The following is a 24,390-nucleotide window of genomic DNA, read 5'->3' as shown; positions in this document are numbered from 1 at the left end:
CATGTGACTCGTGTGATGCGAAGTGCTTCCATTGCAGTTTTGCAAAATACACCAATTTAAATACAGTTGAAAAATCACATCATCATAAAAACTTATTTAATTTTTTTTTGTTTTTTTTAAATTGCCGTGTTTCCATTAAGTGAATTTATCTCTGTAATTCGAACTTGCGAGATTTTACGGCCGATGGACAGGCAGCTACTGGCTGACATGTAACACCTTTTAATGGTGCGGTGGTGGAGGCGCGGCTGCGTGTCAGTGGGTTCTGTGTTTTCATGTGTACAGTGTGAGTGTTTAATTTTCCATGCAGTCACTGCCTTTAAGTCTGGGACTTACAAACGGGTCTGGACCTGCTCGCTTCTTTCCCAATCCAGCTCCATGGGCTGACAGTAATCCTCTGAGTACAGAGGCAGAAGGTTGGGGGGGCGAGGCTGGCAGGGCGGGGGTGGAAGAGATGCACGGATGGGGAGGAAAAAATGTTGGGATGGCATGAATCCCTTCGGGGAGAGGCAGTGCCAGGAACTGAGCTGCACGTTTTGTTTTTCTCAGTTCGCTTCTGTCCAACAACACTAAGTAAATCCAACGTTTCCAAAGCAATGCTGAAGTTTCCTGAAAAGAAGTCAGAATCGGATTTTCCGATGCAACACATTAGATTCAGTGTCAGCGATTTGGTTTTGTATTTCCAAGAAACATCGAGGGCATTTTAAGGACAGTAAGAGCTAATAAAATGGTTCTTAAAGAAACTATATTTATAAAGTTCACTTTGTTCTGATTAAAGATTATTAGAATCATTATCGCAAACTAACCAGATTAAAAGTTGCAGTGCAACACTGAACTGCATTTCTAATTGTTGACAGCATTCGTGTTCACATTAGAGTACAGAAGAGGATTACACTGAAAAAAGAAAACGGTTGATTCAACTTAAAAAGTGAGTTAATTTGTTACAAGTAATCAAATTAAATGTGTCCAGGTAAATGTAAAGTTTATTGTCATGTTCAATAAACATGGATGAATTAAGTTTGATGAATTTAATTTGATTAGGTGTATTAAAATTAACTAAATTTTTTAAGTTGGAAATCCTTTTTTTTTTCATTGTAGTGCCACTAAAAAGAATTAACTTTTTTCTCAAATGTTGGACTTTTTTTTCTCAGAATTCTGATTTAAAAAAAAAAAAATCATATTTCTGACTTTTTTTCCTCAGAATTGTGTTGTTTTTTTCGGGGGTTGTTGTTTTATTCTGATTTTTTCACCCCAGAATTCTGACTTTTTTCTAAGAATTGTAATATTTTTCCTCAGAATTTTTTTTCTTTAGTATTCTGATGTTTTTCCTTACAATTCAGACTTTTCATCATGTTTTTTCCCCTCAAAATTCAGATTTTTCATCTCAGAATTCTGATAAACATGTGATATGTACATGTTTACACATGACTGGAATATGATGAAGTTTTTACAAAATTCTCATATAGTCAATGCCATAATTTAAAAAGTTTATTTGCTTTTTCAATTATTATTTGCAAACAGTTTTTCATATGTAAAAACACAGAAAAGTGAAAAATATGTTGGCTTTATCGCTAAATCAAATCAAAACAGAGAATAAACTTTAAAAACACTTACATTTCAGAAGAACATGAAAACTTCCTTTTTAAAGCTACAAAAAGGCAATAATTTACCTTGACAACTGGTAGAAAAATCACCAAAACAAGCCTGCACGGCTTCTCTAACCTGAGCCTCTTTATCTAAAGCTAACATGCAGACTGTGAGTCTTTACCCGCTGCGCCACACGCTGTCATCGATCTCATACCCGTCACCTTCACGGACCAGGAAGTTATTACCACCAACTTCCTGACAACGCAGAGAGGTGGTGGAAATGCTGTACATGTTGAAAAAACAAATATCATGACGTAGCAGATGGGCAGCTCCATCTGCCTGGTCCGGCCTTTCAGGCACAGGCGGTTTTCCCAGGATGGACAGGCCCTTTGGGTTTTTCTTCTCTTTTATGGAAAGCACTGGCAGCAGTATTATCTTCCAGGAAATTCCCAAACAATCTCTGCTTTCCACCTGGGATTTGGCACGTCTTGCCGTTACCTCTCTAGAAGCTGCTGTGACAAATGGAAATATCCCATCTGTGAAAACAGAACTTCTTCCATCAGGGTTATTTTTGGTCCTTCTGCGCTTTTTTTGTTTTTGTTTTTCCTGTTCAAACTTTGAGTAAGAAGTCATTTTTCATCTCCAGCTGAGACAGTTCTACAACAAATAAATTAAATTATGCTAGGGGAAATCTTTTTTTTTTATGGTGGGGGTATTTCTGAATAGAAATACATAAAAAATATTGATTATTTTAATGGACAGTCTTCCAAAAAAAAAAAAAAAAAGCGCTGGAGATCCACTTCAAACGATCACATTGTCCTTTCTGTGGCATCAAAACAATCTTCTCCATTGTTGTTTGTTTCCAGAAGACGCAGAGCGTTGTGCCACCGGGTGTCTTTAGCTGCACTTGCAGGACTTAACAATCATGTTGGACAGCTGGTCCACCTGTAGGCAGAAATAAACCGTAAATCACCTCGTAACTTTCCCGTAAACATCTAAAAATACCCGCGGTGTTGATACCCGGTGTTGCCTTCCCACGTAGTAGAGGATCGGCAGCGGCTCCAGCGTCTGGGGAACGCAGCACGGCTGGGCGGACGCTCCCGGGTTGTGATGTTTATACAGAGCCAAAATCTGCAAAACAAACAGAAAATCTCAGGAATCCGACAAAAATGTTTAAATTAAACTGCTGGACACAAAAACATGGGCTGATTGATTAACAGCTGGAAGCTCCTGTTAAACCAAACTGTGATTTAATCCAGGGGTGTCCAAACTGTTTGCCATGGGGGCCAAATTAAAGAACTTGAGGGCCACAAAAATAATAATAATAAAAAAAAACTTTTTGTGTACTTTTTTAAGTTAATCTGCTCAATAATAAACAGAAGTAACGTTTAATGATTGTAGGTTTTGCACGAATGTGTTACAAGACAATTTCTTATTTGAGTAAAAGTAGGTTGATAAATATGGTCGTAGTTACTGCGAAGGTAGGAAGAATGCAGAGTCATTGTTAATAAGTCTGTTCTTTGTACCTCATATTTTTTTATTTATCTGTAAAATATTTTACTCTAAAAGATGAAGAAGTGTCCGTCTGCCTCTCCCTGCTGGCCGCAGCTTTCTGGCCGATCGCTGAGCTTTAAAAAGCCCGACCCGCCGGTCCTGATTTTTACCAATTCACTAAATGCCGATATCCAAAAATTAATAAAATTGTGGCTGATTTATCCTTAGATCAAACTAAAACATTTCAACATGTAAACAAACAAGTTTTGGGAATTAGCTTTGAAATCAGAAGAAATCCAAACTTTCTTAACAAAAGCACTTTATTAAGGCTTTAATTTCTTTGCAAAGCTACCCTGTAAAGTTTAATAAAAAAATTAATAAAATGTGAATAAATCTGATCAGTTTGAAGAAGAAAATGAATGAATCAACAAGAACCAGCCAGATGGGCCACTGCCGTTTGTCATCTGATTTACTCTGAGCAGCTTATAAACCGAACATTGGCTCATGTAAAACCCGTATATAAGCCTACAAAGGATTGTTCTTGTGATTTTCACATTTAATTCCTACCTGGGAATATTTGTTTTCGGCGTTCCAGATGTACGTGCATGACCCCATGCAGTAGTTAGCCAGGTAGCCTGTGGGCTTGTGTATCCATTTCCAGCCCAGATCTTTCCTGAAGTCGATGTACAAACTCCTGACGCAGCAGTTCTCCGTTTGCCTGCATCACCAAACGCAGGAGGAAAACATTTATATGGTCTTAAATGATACATTTAGATGAGAAAAGACCTTTACTGCAGAAATAATTTAGTTAAAACAATGCAGATTCAAAGCTTACTCTTTAACAAATGACTTTGAAATCAGTTGAACTGGATTGTAATTTGAGTGGGTTCCAGTTTCTGCTGTTTTACATAAATTATTTTGTAGTGAAACAGAAACTGAACTATAAAGTAATAAACGCTGCTATCTCTGCTCTTGTATTTACAGTTGATTTATTGCCCAGCAGTAAATATGAACCAGTGGTGCAGTTAAACTAGGCTTTTTCCTACTAGCAGATTTAATTCAATTTAATTTAAAAATATTCCGCTAAAGAAAATTAAATGTTGTAACTTGTCAGAGATGCGGATGTTTGTGAGCCTCCTGTAGCAGTCTGTGTTACAGCAAATTTGAAAAATCTTCTGACTGATGCTCTTTTTTTATGTTTCATTTCGCTCTGATGGCGCTCAGTGCACCATTTTGATGGCGCTCAGTGCACCATTCTGATGGCGCTCATTAACTCTACAGAACTGAGAAAATGAGAAATTGAGCATTTGATGCTGATTTGCCTGCAGCTTTGATGCATTTTTGCATATTTCTGTATTTACGTACACCAACAAGAGCCTGTAAGTAAATATAGAAAATGTGACTGACGCCGTTACTAAATTTACCACGGAGGATTAGGACCACACTGAAAAAAATATTACAAGAACAGTCAGACTGTAAAGACAATAAAGTAATAAAATTACAAGAATAAAGGCGGGATATTACGAGAATAAATTTGTAAAATTACGTGAATAAAGTTGTAAAATTATGAGAATAAAGTCTGAATATTAAGAGAATAAAATCAAAATACTATAAGAATAAAGTCAAAATAAAATAGAATGAAGTTATAGTCTCGTAATATTATAACTCTACTCTCGTAATCTAATTTATTTTATTTTTTTATGGCCCTAATACTCCTCCATATAAATCTGTCTTAATTAGCTGTGATTAACTGCATGTTAATGTAGAAAGAGTTCAGTGTCTCATTACTATGAGAACCAAAACAAATCCCTTAAAAAGCTACAAATATTTCAAACAGCAGCTTGTCGTCTGATCTAAAGCAACTCCAGAACAGACGAGGAGCAGAGTCGCCGCCACCCATCAGTCTGGAACGGCGTATAAAGTCGTTTCTGAGGGTTTGGGACTCCAGCGAACCGCAGCGAGAGCCGCAGATGGAGGAAGCATGGCGCGGCGGTGAACCTTAAGGGGCCGCACACTGCAGGACGCCACTGCCGCCTCTTTTACTGCCCCATAAAGTGGCACCAAGCAACGCCAGCTTGGTGCCACTTTATGGGGCAGTAAAAGGTCTGCGTTCATTCAGGAATAAAAACGATACAGAGGGCCGGAGATACGGCAACCAAAGGAGGAAAAACCAAAACTAAAACACGACTGCTGAGGTAAAACCTTAAAGGTGTGAAATGTTTACTGATAATGGCATGTAAATGTGGTTATGGATATAGAAAATACAACTAAAATAGAATGCTAAAAACAGAATAACATGAATAGTAATGTATTAAATGATGCTGTAGATGTAAGAAGAGTAAAAACACGTTCAGACTTCTACCTTTAAATATATTTTACTGCTGTTCTCTTTTTAAAATTGTGTTAAAATCTATGTAACTATGTTTATTCTTTTACTCCTCTACATTTTGTAAACTCAAAGTTGCTGGATACCGAATGCGGAAAACAGAGTTAGATAGTAACTAGTTACATGTACTTGAGTAACTTTTTTTGAAAAAATTTACTTTTAGGAGTATTTTTACTTTTATTTTAAAGTATTTCTGCTTTTACTTGAGTAAAATTTCTGGATTTTCTCCCCACTGAATGAAAAACAAACATGTTTTAACCAGAAACCCACCAGACAGACACAAACCTGCAGCTTCTGTTAAAGTTTATGAAGGTTTTTATTCAAAGAAACTGATTTGGAAACATTTTCTTTTTGCCTGATTTTATCATTTTATGCTTTTTATATGAATTATTGTCATGTTGGTTCTTAAAATACCAAAATTTCCAGTTAACTTTATATTTTGCTCCGTCTGATGATGTAATTTTTAAATATTAAATGATTGATAATTTGATCAGTTACTCAGTACTTGTGCAGAACTTTTTACCAGATACTTTTTACTCTTACTTGTGTAAAAATATGTTGAAGTTGTGCTGCTCTTAGCTGGTTATAATTTTGGCTACGCTGCTCACATTAATAATTAACTAAGCCTTTTGGAAAATGAGTCAAAATGAAAGGTCACAAAACGCGTTTGTGACCTAAAACTCAAATCATAACTGGGCCGATATCCGACTCCCAGGAAGCGAACCTGGTTGAACTAAAGCTGTTTTGCAGCAGAAGCGGCTGAAACGTCTCCGCAGTCGTCACAAACATTTATTAGCCGATGTTTTGCGTCTGCGGATATCAGGAGCTGTTGCAGGATTAGAGGGCAATAACTTTTTCTGACGAAGCTTTAAGATGCCCTAATAAACCCAGTCATCATTTAAAAACCTTTATTTGGATTTACCCAGCGAGTTTTTTCGCTTTACATAATTGGTTTAATGAGCTGAAGAATATAAGCGAGACAAAAAGCAGTATATTATTTTACACATTAATAGAAAGTGGATGAGCTTAACAGAACCAACGGAACCGCTCAGAAGAACCACATTACTTCCCCTGGATATCAATAATCTATCAGTTATTCTGACGATTAATTGAGTAATTGAATAAAACATTTGATAAAATATTGGCCATAACAGCAGGGTTAGTATCGGACATCAAAATCGGCCGAAATATTAATAATCAGAAAATAACTGATAAGACTAAAAGAGAAAACATATTCTAGCCCACATGAACATTTGGTTATGTGTTTATCCTGAAAATATCCTCTTTTCTGTTTGTTTGTTTGTTTGTTTGTTTTATTTATCTGTTGCCTCTTTTGTAGATCAGTATGCATTACTCGGTGAATACATTTAAAATTTATCTATTTATAAAAGTATAAAAAAGACTAACATTGCCGATCCAAATGTTGATACCGATGTGCCGTTCATTCATTGTAATTATTTCTATTATTATTTAAGGAGACTTTAAAGTAATTTTTCCTTTATCTGAAGTTTATTTCATTTTTATTTCTAATCACAGAAAAATCAAAATATGCACTGCAAAAGCACAAAATCTAGTACAAATAAATAAGACAAAACTAACATAAGGAACTTTTTAACACGATATTGGAGCTTGTTTTAAGTTAATAATTCCTTAATATCGTGTAAAAATACGAGTTCTACTGGCAGATTATTTTACTTACAAAATGTTATAAATGAAATAATCTGCTAACGGTCCAATAATTTTTCACAATATCGAGGAATTATTCACTTAATAAGCTCCTATGTCTTGTTGAAAAGTTGCTTATGAGTCAGTTTTGTCTTATTTGTACTAAAATAGTTTCAAGATATTTGGACCAAAGTTACTTGTGAAGATTTGTGTTTTTGCAGTGCAGTGGTCCCCTCCCATATTGAAGCTGGAGTAACCCAGTAAAATCCAGCTTGTCACGCCGAGGCTCTGTGGAAAGCTGTGGGGAATTTGGATGTGACGCTTGTTTCAGTTTCCACAGAACTTCTCTGACGGGTTTGTATCATGATACCAGTGGAGTCACTAGAGATAAGAGCGCCCTCTTTCTGTTAATACTGAACAACCTGGGTTCAGGTTGTGACCTTTCGTGACCTCCTACATTTTGTTCCCATGTAGGAGCCCTCCAGCTGCCTGACTGCCTCCTTGTCCCACTTGTTCATCAATGTTCCACATCCTGAGTGGAGGCACCAACGTAAACAGCAGTGGTCTAAACACACGACTTTGTGGAGCCCCAGTGATCTTAATACTTAGTTGAAGGGTAAAAGTTTTTGTTTTTTCTCTAGCTTTGTTTCCATTCTCCATAAAATTGTGCAAATTGGAATTAAGTAAATAAATTTGCTTCAGGGAAAAACAACAACTTCGGCTAAAAAATTGTTTTTGCGCTAGGATGGTTTTTTTGGAGTCACACCAGTTTGTCAGTGACATGTTTTAGGGCATCTTGTGACTTTAAATCCTAATAGGCTGCTGCTTCCCACACCTCGCAATCCAACATATGTTAAGAAAATTAATGCCAATGGAACCAGCAATTTTTCATCAATATTAAGGAGTTATTGACTTAACACAATAGCTCCTGTATCGTGCTGAAAAGTTACTTGTACGTTAGTTTTTGTTATTTTAAGATATTTGCATTAGAAAGTAGACCAAAAAAATTAGTTTAGTTTTTTTTTTTGCAGTGAACCATACATCTTTGAAAAATAGAAGTGGAGCCTCCTGCACAACCAACAAGAATGCAGGGAGTGGTTTCTGGATGGTAAGTCAACCATAAAACACTTTCCTTTTCCAGCAGACATTATACAGCAGTAAAACCAGCTGACCAGGCCTGCAGGAGCTCCGCTTCAGCTGGTAGGTAACGGACCGAGTTCTGCTTTGGTTGCTAGGTAACGGGCAGAACTCTTGCCTCACCTAGGTAACGGGGTGGGCTTCGCTGGCATTTTTGAAACGGGTCATTTTCCAGACACCATAAAACATTAACTTGCTGCCAAAATCCAGCTGAGTGTTTTTAGAATCAGTAGAAACCCAAATGGAAGCAGAAAACATTCAACATGTGAGTTTTGGATAATAGATCCTCTTCAAAGCTGTTAAAGTTGATTCAAGTGTTGTCCACAAGCGGTTATGTGAAATCTGCGGCGTTGCTTACGCTGTGCAGGTCTCCTGTCCGCTGGTGGAGCGCTTCTTGCGCGACGTGAGGTGGCTGCTCATGTTCTTCGGGATGGACATCGTCAGGATGTACGGCGGCTGCTTGACTATCGTCTCCAAGGTCGCTTTGTCTCCTCGCATACTCCTCAATCCCGACACGAAGAAGTTGAACGTGGCGGCTGTCTGCTGCTCGCATTCACAGAACACGCGTAGTTCGAACTTCTGCTCATCCTCTGGAAAACAAATATGTCGGCAAAGCGCTCAGCCTAACCCGGGGCTTGACCAGGAACACGAGTTGAGAAGAACGGTCGCCTCACCTTTGTCCTTGAGCCACTGCTGCAGAGGCTCGGTGACGTCAAAGGAGAGCCATTTATCGTTGAACGCGTTGCTCAGGAAGCGGGAGGCGTGGTAACGGAACGAGGCTCCGGCGCTGTAGTACAGCTCCACGCGCTGCTCTTTCTCTATGGACGTCTTCTGGATGAGCATCCGCAGCTCTGCAGTGGTGAGCAGGTGGGAATCCCCCACACTGTCACGGATCTCTGTAATGTTGAAGAACATCGTTCTGGTCCTCTCCATTTCATTTGAGCCTGTGATAAAAAAAAAAACACACACAGGTCATTAATTGTTTGGCAGGCGTTTTAAACCAGCTTGGTCCAATAAGAAGAAGCTTTTCAAAGGCTGATTTGGACTTCTGGATTGAAAATAATGGTTGAAATACTCAAGACTGCCAGCTTCATTCTGGATTTCAGGAGGAAAAACGTCACTTAACTGGATTGTTTGCTGTTTTTTAAGATGGCATATTAGGCGTATTGGATCGGGGGGGAAAGGCGCAAAAAATGCAGAAATTTTCTAGACGAAAAAAAAGGAAATTTCAGAGTTTGAAAAGTCAAATATTTGCATGGAAAAAAAACTCAGAAATATTAGGATTAATCTCAGAAATTTTCTAGAAAAACTTTGGCAGATTTTCAATTTCAAAGATTAAAAAATTTCAACTTTTCAAACTCTGAAATTTCCTTTTTTCTAGACAATTTTTTAGATTAAACAAAAACTTTTTGAGTTCTTTCAAGCAAATTAACAACTTTTCAAATTCAGAAATTACTTGTACTTTTTTTTTTTTTACCCCTCCAGGGGGTATTTTTGTGGGCTCTAGTGTCCCTTAAATGATAGTAGGCTGACAGGAAACGGGGAAGCAGAGGGGGAAAGACACGCGGCAAACGTCGCCGGGTCCTCAAGGCCTCCAAACACGGGTCGCGCTAACCGCTACGCCACCACGGCACGCCCCAGAAATTACTTGTACTTTTAATCTAAAAAGTTTTTTCTAGCAAATGTTCAACTTTCAACTCATGCATTTCTGTTTTCTTTCTCAAAAACATTTTACATCAAATCTAAAAAAAATTCAGAGTTTTTTTTCTAGCAAGTTTTTTACTTTTCAAACTCAGAACTCACTTGGCTAGAAAATTTCTGAGATTAATCTCAAAATTTCCCAATTTTTCTAGCAAATGTACAACTTTTCAAACGCATAAATAAAAACTTTTTATTTTTTCCTAGGTAATTTTTGGGATTAATCTCAGAGATTTTTGGTTCTGGTGGAAATTTGCTCTTTTTTTCCTTCTGTCTCCAGCAGCCCCAATACGCCATCATAGTTTTTCTTTAAGCTCCTTTCAAAACAAAAATAAAAAAGCGTAGTCTTTAAGTATTATACCAAACTAGTTCATGCTTATCTTGGCTTGGTTTAATCTCTTCAGCCGGTTCTGGACGGTTCGACACCGTCTGTAAAATATTCCGTGGAAACTGAAGCGTCTGCCGAAACCCATTCATCAAACACCAGATGGATTCGCCATAGCTGCAGTCTCTCTCCATGCATGGCCTTTTTTAACTAGACTAGTTATTCTGTCAGTTTGTCCTCACATATATTATTATAATCACATATAAAGTCAAAACGGTTGCAGCTTTGCCTGGAAAGTGATGGTGAATTTGTTATTTAAGAGTGCTTTACATAGATTATGCTGAAATTACTCATCGCCCAACTAAGTTATTGGCATCTCTGGCAAAAATAAATTAAAATTCCTAAAATAAACTCATTTATAAGTGAGAAGGGAAGGATAATAAATTAACATTAAAATACAAATTGGCCTGCAGCCATTGATTATGTTAGTAGTCGATTATCTTTCAATTATTCTCATGACTAATCGATTAATAGTATTAAAAATTGGCATATTCTACAGATCTTTCTTTTAAGCACTTAAGGTTTTCTTATATAGTATTAGATATCCATTATAAACAGATAACTTAATTCAAATTTGATGCAGTTTTGTTTTAATTACTGATCTGACTGTGTGGTTCTGTCAGCATATGACCTTCTTGAGTCCCTGTACTCCAGTTATTAATTGATTAATTAGTTGATTAATCACAATAATTTTGATTAATCATCTCAGCTTTATAAACAATCTGTTGCTCCAATTAGCTAAGATTCCATTAAATGAATGTAATCTCTTTTTAAATTCATAACTTTCTATTAATTAATTTGTTTCTGTGTCAGAGGAGGATTAATATGATGTAAAAAAATATATATATTTTTGATCATATTCAACATGGGAAAGATAGAAAAAAATTTTTTGTAAGAAAAGTTTTCACTGATAGCAGAAAAATGCTAAAATAAAAGAACTAGTCACCTAAACTTTCCCGTAACTACGGCACAATCTCAAACATTTTTTGAGGAGTTTTTAAAAAATTTTAACCTAAAATCTTATTATATTACTGGGGGGGGGGAAATCACATTTATTTATGTTTTATCACAATTACTAGAACCCCTAATATTCCTATGAAATGTAGCTGGAACATTTTCACTTTGCTCGCCAAAGTGAAAATAAAACAGAGCCCCGTTGCTACTGGCCACTCTGCAAAACGGGAAAGACAAGAGACCATTTAAGTAATGCAGAAAAAAAGCCAGTTGTCTAAACAGTAAATTAAAGTTTATATGTGTGTGAACTGCAAGGTGGAGGAGCCAAAATATTAATCAATTAGAGATTTACAATATTTGTGCAATGTGCTGTAAAACAGTTTCACTATTACTGCAAATACAGTAACTCTGACTTTTATCAAGATTTTCACTCCAAGAAAACAAAAAAGTTAAAATAAACCAAACATAAGTGACTTACTTTCCTGTAAAATAAATATTTTTACTTTTCATTCTGAGCATTAGATCTGCAGGTTGTGCTTCATGGATCTGATTAATTCATTAGACAGCAAGTTCACCCAGTTTAAAGTCAAATATTATTTAACAAGGCGTGCTCTTTTGCAAACGCCGATTTGCATTCAGGTGTTGGAGCATCTAGTTTCTGCAAACATGTTTATTTACAGGTTTAAAGCATTTTTACCTCCTGCATTTGGTGCTTTCCACACTTCTTGTGTCAAATTGGAGGAATTTAAGCCTTTGTTCCAACATTTGCATCCTGCAAGTCTGCATATCTTAGAGACGTTGTTTTTGTTACTGAAATACTTCCCTCATAATCCAGCCATCAATGGCCATCTGCAGATTTCACAGTGTTACACAATGATCTTAGCTAAAGCCAAACATTTATCTGTTCCAGCTGCTACAGCTGAGAGTTTTGTTTTCTCAAAGCGCAGCAGCAACTGTAATCCCGCGTCTTCCTCCAACACGACAAGCGGGAACATTAGGGGGAATGTTTGATCAGAAGCTACTGATGGATCCACCAACACTGATCTGCACGTTTCATGCAGTTCATACGGAGATAACCAGACGGAGGAATACACAGATAGGAGCCGAAGGAAAGAAAGATTATCAGAAGTGTAAAAAACCATAAAGATGACGCAGTAAACACTGCAAAAACACAAAATCTTATCAAGTATTTTTTGTCTGTTTCTGGTGCAAATGTCTCAGTATATTTGAAATAATACAAAACAAACTTTTCTAGTTACTTTTCATCAAAATGTAGGAGCTTGTTTTAAAGCTGCAGTGTGCAATGTTTGTAAAAAATATTTTCATATATTTGTTAAAACTGTCACCATGTCAGTATAATACGAGACAGAAAATCTGAAAAAAAAATCACGCTCTTCTGCCTTCTTCCAGTAAAAACAACCAATCAGAGGCAGGAGGAGGGTCTTATTGCTGCCAATCACCCTCCGTGTGGCGCTTCTTTCCCCCACAGTCCTCTCTGCTACTGCTACAGCTAGCATAGCCTGCGGTATTACTGGCTAATAAATAGTTTTCTTGTATCAGTAAGTTGTTTCTCCACCATTAGTATACTAAACAGCACATACGTGAGGATGATTGACAGCACTACAAGGCAACAAGGCACTTCAAAATGCTTTACATCATAAAAACACAAAAAATACAAAGTCATAGACGCACAGTCAATAATTATTAGTGAAATAATTTGGAGGAACTAGAACTTTTTCATCAATATTAAGGAATTATTGACTTAAAACAAGCTGCTATATCTTACTAAAAAGTCACTTTTAGGTTAGTATTGTCTTATTTCAAGTGAAGCATGATATTTGCAGTAGAAACTAGACAGAAAAAACTTGGTAAGATTTAGTGTTTTTGCAGTGAAAGCATGCAGGAACAGGGTGAACACATATAGGGTGTGATAGGGAGTGTGAAGAAATTGGAGTTGTACATATATCAATGCAATGTCTGGCGCTGGACCATATCCTCTGCTCTGCCTGAGCCTGCCAAAGCCGGGAGCTCTCCGGCACGAACCCAACCCATCTCCACGTACTTACTGTACACGCTCGACCCGAGCTGCACCGCCATTCTCCCCGTCGGCGCTGCTAATGCTTCGCTTCAGACGTTGGTAAAGGGGCCCAAAGTGAAAGTGAAAAGGCGCTGATGTGGAGTGCAACGGGAAATGAGATTTTGACATTCTGCAGGTCTGTCCCACCCAGGATGCAGGCGAAATGATCAGAGCGCGAAAATGGAAGCGCACTGCAAAAACACAAAACGTTTCCAAGTATCTCTGGCTTAGTATCTAGTGCAAATGTCTTATCACACTTGAAATGAGACAAAACTGACTTGCAAGTTACTTTTCAGCAAGACATTGGAGCTTTTTTTAAAGTCAGTAATTCCTTAATGTTGATAAAGTTCAAGATTATTTCACTTGTAACAAGACATTTTCCCTGTTGTAAGTGAAATAATCTGCCAGTAATTTTTAATGATTATTAAGTAATTATTGACTTAAAACAACCTCTATGTCTTGCGGCAAAGCTATTTGTAAGCAAGAAACAGGAGCTTGTCTAAAGTCAATAATTCCTTAATGTTCATGAAAAATTACCAGCTTAAATTAGATTAGATAAGATTTTGTGTTTTTGATCTAGTTTCTGCTGCCATTACCTTATTACAGTTAAAACAATACAAAACAAACGAACAAGTTACTTTTCAGCCAGAAATAGGTGCTTATTTTAGGCAAATAATTCATTAATATTGATGAAAAAGTTCTAGTTCCACTGGTAGAATATTCCACTCCGCTGTTACCTAGCAACCCCAGCCAAGCCCACCCTGTTACCTAGCAACCCCAGATCTAGTTCCTCTGGCAGATTATTTCACTGAAAACATGGAAAAAATGTCTTGTTTTTAAATTATATAATCTGTAAGTGGTGCTGGAACCTTTTCATCAATATTAAGGAATTATTTACTTAAAACAAGCTGCTATTTCTTTCTGAAGAGCTACTTATGAGTTTGTTTTGTCTTATTTCAAGTGTACTAAGACATTTGCACTAGAAACCAGACCAGAAATAGTTTTGTGTTTTTGCAGTGCATGAGGCTTTAAATCAAAGTATGGCGACAGCAAGTTGAAGTGAACTGGGTTAAAAGTTAACAGAACTTCTTCAGAAACAGGAAACTAAGTCACTTCCCTTAAGAACAATATTGGCTGCTGCAGCGTGTTTACAGCTAAACTTTATCCTCGCTTCTACTTTCACACGGCTTGGTGGAGGGGTGTCCAAAGTGCGGCTCGGGGGCCATTTGCGGCCCTCTCAGGGATTTTTGGCCCCCTTGTCTTTATGACATTATTCTTAGCTTTGGAGTAAGTAGAACCACAAACATCGACCTACTTTTAATCAAACACAAAGCATTCAGCCCACATAAGAAAATCATCAACCCCAAAACGTTTGAATCTATGCGCCTGTTTTATCACGCAATCGTGGAAAATTTTCTTCTTGTATCTACAATCACCAAAACGTTTTACTTTAGTTTATTATTGAGCAGATAAACTTTTAAAAAGACACAAAAAGTTCTTTAAAAGTTACAATTTTGGCCCTCATAGAAAAAACTTTGGACACAACTTTCTGTCAAACTATTGTGAACAATAAAAATTCAATATTGGACTTTGTTCTCCTGCGGAGTCAAACTGCCACATCCTAGGTCAGAGGTGCCAAACTCCAGTCCTCCAATCGCTGTCCTGCAGGTTTTAGATGAGCCACAGGTACAAAACACTGGAATGAAACGGCTTCATCACCTCCTCCTTGTGTAGATCAGTTCTCCAGATCCTTAATAGGCTGCATCACCTATTCAGGTGCTGCAGCAGAGGCACATCTAAAAGTTGCAGGACACTGGAGTTTGACAGGCCTGTCCTTGGTGCACAAAGCAGCGTCACTGCAGATCCTTCCTCCCAGAAACCATCACTGCCTCCAACCGACTCGGTGCTTACATCCCTGCTGGCATCTGCACCGTTTTTAATCCTTTTTATTTACATTTCTGCTGCAGATAAGACAAAACTAGCTTAGATGTAACTTTTCAGCAAAATAAGAGCAAGTTTTAGATTGAAAGAAATTAATTTTTGAATAAAAAATGCTTTTGCATAGTAATTATGTTGTTTAAATGAATTATTTAAATTTTGGTCTTTAAAATACCAATATTTTCATAATACTTTGGTGCATGTGATAATTTTAAAATACTAAATGATTATTCAATGTGCATATCTACATGAGTATGATATTTTTATTTCAGATTTATGTCATAATCTTGTACAGTATAATTATTGTTAATTTTGTTTATTATATACAAATTTCTAAAACTTTTGAATCTTTGGTGTGAACATATTTATTTTGCTGCTTCTGTTACACCTTGTTGAATAGTAACTAGTTACATTTTCTTCAGTTGCTTTTTGGAAAAAAAAAACTTTTTACTTTTACTTAAGTAATTTTTCTATGGACTAGAACCATAACAATAAAAAATAAGTCATAAAATTACAAGAATAAAGTTGTAATATTTTGAGAATAGATTTGCAATATTGTGACTTTATTATTGTGATGCTACGACTCTCTTCTCATTTTATTATGACATTATTTTCATAATTTTGTTTTTATTTTCTTTAAGTTTTATAAGTTTTATACTGAAAGAAACTGATTTGGATTTTATTTTCTTTTGCCTGAATTTGTAATTATATTATTGGTCTTTAAAATGCCAACATTTCAACATAACTTTGTATTTTGGTGTAATTCTTAAATATTAAATGATTTTTAAAAATTTTTTTATCAGTACTTGAGTTTTTACCAAATACATTTTTTTACTCCGAGTCATTTCTTGGACGGCCACCTTTTACTTTTACTCGAGTAAGAATACGTTAAAATAGAGCTACTCTTTCAAATTCAAAACTACTTTATTGATCCCGAAGGGAAATGATGTTAGTCAGCTGCTCCCTGTCCTAAACCACCCTGTTGCTATGGTTACGCATCATAGCAAAACAGCAGAAATCTGAAAGATATTGCCAAAAATCAGCCGAACTGCACAGTATCCAAAACAAGAAGGACCAGTTGTCCATAAAAAAGATATTTTTCTCCGAAAAAAGGCAGGAATGAAAGTTTGAAAAAGAGAAAGAATCTCAATGACAGTCCAGAGCTTCTCCAGCGCGCTGACACCAGGAACGGTGAATACCTCCTGTTTCCTGAATTCCCAATTTATTCAGGTTCTATGGCTTTATGCTGGACTGTAACAATGAAGCCTGCTTCAGGAAAAGCGTCCTGCCACACATGGGTGCAGGGGAGGGATTTGTGTGTTGAACTAGCGCCTATCCGCAGGTAAGCCAGGGACAGCTGTTGTGACAGGTTGGGAGACAGCTCTGTAATTACAAGTGGGAGGAATCAGATTCCAGCAGCTGGCCAAATGTCTGCCGCCTTTATACTTCCTTCACTGATGCACTGATGACGCGCCGCCATTTCTCCTGCTTTATATAACAAAAAGACGCTCATTCTAGGTCAGAGAATTAATTTCTGGACAAACTGTCCTTTTGTGGTTGCTGCTGAGCTCTTGGAGAATAACTTAAGAGCAGAATTATGGGAGAGGTGAATTTGTGTGGTCTTCTGACGGACGGACGTGGCTGGAGAAATTTAGCCTAATCCATGATGAGATTACCGCAATAAAGCTTTAAAACGATTGCGTTTTAAAATGCTCTGCACACAAATATGCTTTGCCTCCAGCGGTTTCAGATCTTTGGAAACAGTGAGTCATTCGGCAGATTTGATAGTGAAAAACTAAAATGCATTTCTATATTCAATGGAACCCCTGGTAACCAAACGTGCAAAATTTGGCAACATTTGATCACAAAAAAGTATTTGTTTTTTTACACACCTTTACCATAAGTCATTATAGTTAACAGAAACAGTGGCTGGAAAAGACGAGACTTGTTGACAAATCTGGTGTTGACATGTTGGTATGGCGGGGGGTTTGGGGGGCCCAAATGAAAACATGTTTAGGGTCCCAAAAAGGCTTAGTCCAGCCCTGGACCTTTATTCTTCAGCCGTTATTGTTTGTTAATCTTGATGATTTTCTGCTTACAGAAATAAAAACATGATAGTTAGAATATTACATCAGACCTGTAAAAAAACATTTTATTTAATTTGGGTTTAATGAAACGTACGCTGAAGACCGGCTTAAATGTGGCAAATGAACTTCATCAGAAAACATGTTCTGAATTATTTAATACATTTATTTTTAGTTGTGTATCCATAGAATTGCATCTAAAATAAATGAATGCCTTCTATTTATTTATGCTCTGCTTTTCATGCCAATAAGTGTCTAGGAACCATTATTTATTTTATTAAATTGAATTATTTTAATTAATAAATAGAATATTGTATTTAATAATTAAATAATTAGTCATTCTTAAATATTTTTAGTAATTATTATATTATACTAATATAGCATAAATAAATAAACTATGATGTATTTAATTAAATTTAATTATTTTATTTTATTTCCCTTTGGGATTAATGACATTTATTTAATGTGAAGTGAATCAAATCACATTTAATAATCAATTACTTCCATTTTCTGTGGGATACAAACAGCATGACGCAGATCTATTTCCTCTAGCATTTCTTCAACATGGGAAAGACAAGAGAACATACTGTTAAAGCATGCTAAATATGTTTTAGTCTTCATAAGAGCCACAATAATTACAATATTTAAAAGAAGACAAACTGTGACCTAATTTTAAAAGTTGTTGTTTTGTTTGCATGAGTTTACCAGAAGTACCAATAAAACCAAAGGTCCGTAAACTTGAACCACAATGTGGCAATTCAGTCAAAAAGGAGAAGTGGGACTATTTCCTCTACCTTTTGGAGTAAGCATAAGAAGTATTCACAGATCTGGAGATTCGACTGGGGTGCAAGGCAAGAGACCGGCGGATGTTCTCTCTCTGGCATTCAGAGGAAACGCAACGCTCGCACCGGACCTGAGTCACTCCGCATCTGAGTGACCATCAGCCTGCCTTCCTTCCTGCCAAGCTGCCTCGTCACAAACACGCTGCAAACGCTCTGATAATACGCTCAGGAAGCAGAGAGACCGAGAGATGGGCGCATTAGAGGCCGAAAGAGGGACAGAAAAAGGTTAATCGCTGCTAAAGAGATCTGGGAATTCAAGGGAAATCACTTGGGGAGAGACATGATGGAGTGCGAGTGACACGATAAGCAAACAAGATGTCAATTTCTCAAGTTACAGTGTTGGAAATTCCCAATCCCTGGGGGACAACGCAACAGTGTGAAAAACGGAAAGCAAAAGAGAAAACAGCAGAGAGAGGGGCCGCACACAAAATCTCACCAAGTATATTCGTCTTTTTTCTGGTGCAAATATCTTATTGTACTTAAAACAAAACAAAACTAACTTATAAATAACTTTTAGAAAGACATAAGAGCTTGTTTTAAGTAAATAATTCCTTAATATCAAAGAAAAATGGCTAGTTCCACTGGCAGATTATTTCCTTATAACAAGGGATGCACCGATCCACTTTTTCACTACCGATATCTTAGGTTTAGTATCGGCAAATATTGATCCGATACAGAAAAACGGAGCTTAAAACACTTCTTTCTTTAAACACAGGGACATATACTGAATTACAAATTTATTTCATACCGCTGCACCAGTACGCCACGCTGGAATACACCAACAGCTTCAGAAGCTACTGGTCAAACATGTAAAAAGGAGTTTAATCAATTAGGATTATAACAGCTAAAGCAAAATAATTAATAAAGAAACTGAAATTTGGTCAAACCTGTTAAAAAATAAACGGAAACAAATCTTCTTTCAAATGGTTCAGAAAGTCCAATTCAGACCTTTAAATATAATGTAAGATACATATTTGAGCATGGTGTCACTCAGAGAACCAAACGGAATTAGACTGAATAGATCCGCCCTCATGGATTGGGCACATTGTCACCTGATCTAGATTTTTTTTTTAAATATCAGGACCGATACAGATATTAATATCGGATTGATGCATCACTACTTATAACAAGACATTTTCCCTTGTTATAAGTGAAATAATCTGCCAGTTGAACTAGAACTTTTTCATCAATATTAAGGAATTATTGATTTAAAACAAACTGCTGTTTATTGCTGAAAAGCTACTTTAAGTTAGTTTTGTTTGTACCAAGATATTTGCGCCAGAAACTAGACCAAAAATACTTGGCACAAATAAGTTTTTTTGCAGTGTTTTGTTTACAGTTTTGGTCTTTGGTTGTCATTTGAGCAGAAAAAAATTGTGCCCTTCGTTTTGAGAGTGTCTTTGTTCTCCCTTCTGGTCCTGAGCATGGTCCATCCACTTCAAGCCTTTCTTTTGATGTGGCGGATAAAGGCGAAGGGGGGGATGTGTATGCCTGCCTGATAAAGTGGGGCGTGCAGGCATGCAGAGAACAATGGGGCATTGAAACCAAACTAAAAAATTATGTTTATCATAATAGCTTGGGAGCCATTGCACAATTACAGCCCAACACCATTTGGCTGTGCAAACAGCAGATGCAGCCACGCCAAGTGTGTTAATGAAGTCGTAAAAAACAAAAAAAAGAGAGGTGGATATCATGAAAGCAGCGGAGCGCATCAAATCATGTGCAGCCAACTTGTAACTTGTGTGATCTCTGATCTAATAAAGCTGCCAGAAACGATGTTGAGCGCAGATCAGAAGATGTGTGCATGGTGAAAGAATTTATAGATCGCTTTGGTCATTTGGTGCCTTTCTGATGAGGTAAATCTGGATTTTTACCACCTCTGTGTCAAAATGTTCACTTTTTCCTGTTCTTTTAGCAACTTTACATGATCTGAACCAGCGTTTCATTTAATAACAAATTACAATGTTGTATGTTTTCCATGTAGTACTACAAAGACTTTGTAAGTTTTAAGAAAATATTATTCAAGGTTTGATTATGGATCCCATTTTTACCTAAAAGTTGATCTTTTTAAATGTCAGGATGGAAAAATTTGTTTGCTAAAGTCAGAACTCCCCAACCTCAAAATCCAAAATGGATTCCCAGTATCTTACACTCAGAAATCGCCACAAAAGCAGTTTACTAACCCCGTTTTCATTTAAACCCCCTGTGAGACTGGATACTTACATTTCATTAATACTGTCGCTCTATAAACAACCTCAGTGAATAAGTTGCTACCATGCTTGAAAGTACAAAACACAAAGAAGTATGCTACTATTAGCTTGCACTGCCAATTAGTGGTCAATTTTTTCTTTGATTCAAAACTTCAAAATTTTAGCAAAATGTCCCCCAATTTGTGTTTTTTTTCATATATTATATCTAAAATATTTAAAAGAAAATGTAGCTTTAAAGCAGGAATATCTGGATGTAATGCTATGTGACGCTATTACTACCAATCCAGGAGCATTGTTCATTTTCCTTGCTGCTGATTGGCTGTTTGACCAAGATCGGAAATAAAGAAGACTGAAGATGTTAGCTTCTGCTGTAGTGCCAAGACAATTTCAAATGTATGTATTAATGCGTACAACCGCTAACGTTTGCCCGACACACATGTAATATGGCGGTTTGACTCTGAAGCTCACGGGAAATAGCCTGTGGTGTAAACAACCATCCTCCACTGCGACAAATGAAGTGCCAAGCTGAAAAAATGGCTGTTAATGTTAATTCAATATTTGGAAGTGTGACCAACAGGGACTGAACGGCTTCATTCACGCCGTCCGCTGATGTTGCTAAAGATAGAGGAGGACTGTAATTCTAAAACAGCTCAGAAAATCAACGTCATTTCCTGATTGGTTGAAATTCAACCAGACAAATCGAGTTGAATGGGAGAAATCCCAGATGAAGGGGGATGAGAGTTGAGCGGAATTTTATATAGGAAGGCTAAGCTAGGCTAGGAATATGATGAAGTGTGGTTAGATATCATTCCCATGTCCTCATCCACTATCAGACACTTTAGTTCCTCTGTGAGTTTTGGACGTTTATGACAAAGCAAACTTCAATGAACGACTCATCAATTTGGCAGCTGATGCTCGTCTTGCTCCAGATTGTCTGAACTCCACTAAAAGTTGAGTTACTTGTTTGGCAGTTTGAAGGTCATGGATCTCTTTTTTCAAGCAAAGAGATTTTGGCTCTCCAAACTCTGCTCTGTGTTCGACGTGTTGTGCAACATGCTGCGAGTGCCGGTGAATGCAGGACCATAAATCATAGCCATATAATTATCTGACATTCTTACAGCCATCCTTAGGCCGTCAACAATTGCCCTCATTCTTGAAAATGGGTAAGAGTGCTCTAGGATTCATGATTTATGTCTTCTTGCCTTCTAACTTGTACTTACGCGTCATGTTGAACTTGTTCAGCACTTTGGCGAAGTACTCTTCCTCCTCCTGCTCTGGGGAGATGGTATTCTGGACCTCGATCTGTTGCTCCTCCAGCATGTCCTTGGTGCTGTTGTAGAGGGACAGCAGGGTGGTGGGGATATCCTCCTTGTCTCCAGCTTCTTCTGGCTCAGGAGCTTTAGGCAAACGCAGTTTGCTGAGGATCTGGCTCCTAATAGCCTCGATGCGTTTTTGCCTCACTATCTCCAAGTCCACAGTCTTACATGTGGACATACTGGACACGTTCTCCAGCATGTGCAGGGCCATCAGCAGCAAGAATCCCAGCTTCATTGTAACAACTTTACAACTCAGCACCTTCTGCACTTTGAGCATTAGCAAATCCTGCCTCACCTTTTTCTTTTGCTGCCTGCCTCCAGTCAGGGATGCTTTGGGAATAGTGAATCACTCCAGAGGAGAGGTGTGACTGACGCAAGGTGTTTACACACAACAGAACAATTACAGCAGTGTGGAGAGTCCAAAAAGTGCCCCGGCTGTCCCTATACTGCAGAGAAAACCACCTAACACTCGCCTTGTTTGCATAAAGGCAGGTAGAGAGAATCAGAGTGGGCAGGCAGACGGCGAGAGTTAAGCCAGTCTCTGAGTCAGCTACAGAGGTAACCCAATGACGATCCGCACTGTGAAGCCAGTCCAGAGCAGAGCTGTCAAAAGCTAAATAAAGCTCATCCAAGCATAGAAAGCCCCGCAAACACTCGCATGACTTCTCCAACACCCATCCGTCAGAAACAGTCTGACAGCTCAGTAGTCTTTGCTTCTGTATTAGCAGACCAGATCGTGATTTTCGGTCCTCCACCTGCAATATTTAGCGTAATCCTGTCTTACTCAGAGCAAGTTTATACCTCTCCACGTGTCAGCTCTGTGCCGTATTGCTCAGTAAGCAGTCTCTTATTACATGTCCCCGGAGGCAAAGGGAGCAAATGTGAGTAGAGCTGAGGCCCAATGAGTGAAAATGATTACGAGTGCTGGCAGACACTGACTTACTCACTTTCTGTGCCTAGAGGCTATTAACCTGCCACAGCCTTTTGTCCTTTCTGTACCATCCAAAAGTCAACAAATTACTTTTCTGGGTGGATTAAATATCAAATAAGTATTCTCAAAAGACTTTTAAAAGAGAAATACACACCCTAAAGTAGCAGTAGGGTTGTTTATGCAGAAAAACATGTGACAAACATGGATTACTCTCAGCTCTGACTACCTCTTTTTACAAATAATAGCATGTGATCTGAGCGCAGCTGCATTAAACCAGCTTTCAACGCGTCCGGCTCAATGTCACGCCAGCTGCCTCTCTATCTGCTCTCATGATAACGCAAAGGAATCATCTACAAGTGCACACTGCGTCAGAGATAAAAGAAGTGCAAACAGGCCTACGATCCGAAGCTCAAGAGTGTCAGTCTCAAGGTAACCCTGTCCCGGAGGGAAAGTTCTCAGGAATCAGACACACCTTCTCCTTACGAGACAGAACCATCCGGACACAGCAGCAGAAAACTCCGGCAGTAGCAGGAGGAACTGGAGCGCAGCTTTTCCTCCGTCCATCCACTGGTGTCACCTCGTTTATGCCCTTTACTGCTCCTTCACACCTTCTCCCTTGGAGTCTCCTCTGACACAGGTCCCTACTCACACCTTTCTTTTGTCTCTGCTCTGTTTCCCCCGGCTGCCTGTCAGAGCTTGCTGTTCAAAAAAGTGATTTGTGAGAGCTCCGAGCTCAGATAACTTGTACACCCTCTCGCTCTCTCTCCCCTCTATTTTTTTCTCTTGTTCCTGTTAGTCGTCTAATAGAGCGAGAAGTTCTCCGCCCAGGAAATGAAGCTAACGGCAACATCTGCCTGAGTTCTGCTGCCTTGTGCTTGTGTTTTTATCAAGATCCCGCTTTACTCTGCCTCAGTAGACCGACGTGAACAAGTCAGGCACGGTACAAGGGCCGCAACCAATTCAATGCCAGACGAAAGAAGAGAGCCAGCTCAAGGAAGCAGGTTTAGAGAGTAGAAATGTGAATTTGATGAGGTGAAGAGCCAGCAGGGCAGGGTTGTGTGGTGCCCTCTCCCGGGTCTAAGTGCTCTTTAGAGGTTGGATTGTGTATTTTCTAAAAGACGGCAAGACTAAAACAAACCAGTGAAGGTTTCAGCTACTGCAGCTCTGTCTGTCAGTGGAAACAAACTGAAAGTGCATTGTCTTGTTTTGAGGTGTTTGCTCTAAATGCGCTTCCAATTGCTTCTTTAAAGAAAGAGCTATTCATTGAATGATGGCATTTAACAAGAGGACACTCAAACAGAAAAAAATCCCCTAAAAGTTTCCCATATAACAATGTTCATTCAGGAAAGGAAACTACGGTTAATGTTTGTGCCTCTTCACGTCCGATTACCTTCACTGGTAGCTTGAAACTACCTAGGGGGATGTTTTTAACTGTCAGCAGCTATTGTTTTAAAATCTGAGTTTAAATTGGTGAATACTGCCATCTGGTGGACCAAATGTATAGGCCTCAAAAAGAGGCACCAACAGGTTTAGGGTTCTCACTCTTAACTCAAAGGTCTTATTTTTGATCAAATGGGTGTTTATGATTTAGCAAAACAACAGGAAACATGGTGAGTAAAGGAAGAGGCACGCACAACAGATAAAAATCAAAACAGAGATAAAAATCTAAACAGAGGAGTCAGACAAGGA

General features: G+C 38.0%; 1 protein-coding gene across 1 annotated transcript; it reads right to left on the bottom strand.

Annotated features, from left to right (window-relative positions):
- Positions 1-1,470: 1,470 nt before the first annotated feature.
- On the bottom strand, positions 1,471-23,464 carry LOC102216881 (transforming growth factor beta-1-like). The gene is made up of 6 exons (XM_005814988.2): positions 21,675-23,464; positions 8,941-9,210; positions 8,625-8,856; positions 3,646-3,796; positions 2,605-2,715; positions 1,471-2,529 (listed from the first exon to the last, which is right to left on the bottom strand). Exons 1-6 carry the CDS (start codon positions 22,045-22,047, stop codon positions 2,482-2,484), a joined length of 1,185 nt encoding a protein of 394 aa, XP_005815045.2. The 5' UTR covers positions 22,048-23,464; the 3' UTR covers positions 1,471-2,481.
- Between the last annotated feature and the right edge of the window lie 926 nt (positions 23,465-24,390).

The sequence above is a fragment of the Xiphophorus maculatus genome, chromosome 18 (assembly GCF_002775205.1).
Source record: "Xiphophorus maculatus strain JP 163 A chromosome 18, X_maculatus-5.0-male, whole genome shotgun sequence".
In the NCBI taxonomy this organism is placed as follows: Eukaryota; Metazoa; Chordata; class Actinopteri; order Cyprinodontiformes; family Poeciliidae; genus Xiphophorus; species Xiphophorus maculatus.
Note: the sequence above shows the minus strand (reverse complement) of the source record. Positions and strands in the feature narration are given on the sequence as shown.

Coding starts and splice junctions, on each gene's coding strand:
- LOC102216881 (XM_005814988.2), bottom strand. CDS start 22,047: ATGCTCAAAGTGCAGAAGGTGCTGAGTTGTAAAGTTGTTACAATGAAG. Junction 9,211..21,674: donor GAACAAGTTCAACATGACGC/GTAAGTACAAGT, acceptor TTTTTATCACAG/GCTCAAATGAAATGGAGAGG. Junction 8,857..8,940: donor GCAGTGGCTCAAGGACAAAG/GTGAGGCGACCG, acceptor TTTGTTTTCCAG/AGGATGAGCAGAAGTTCGAA.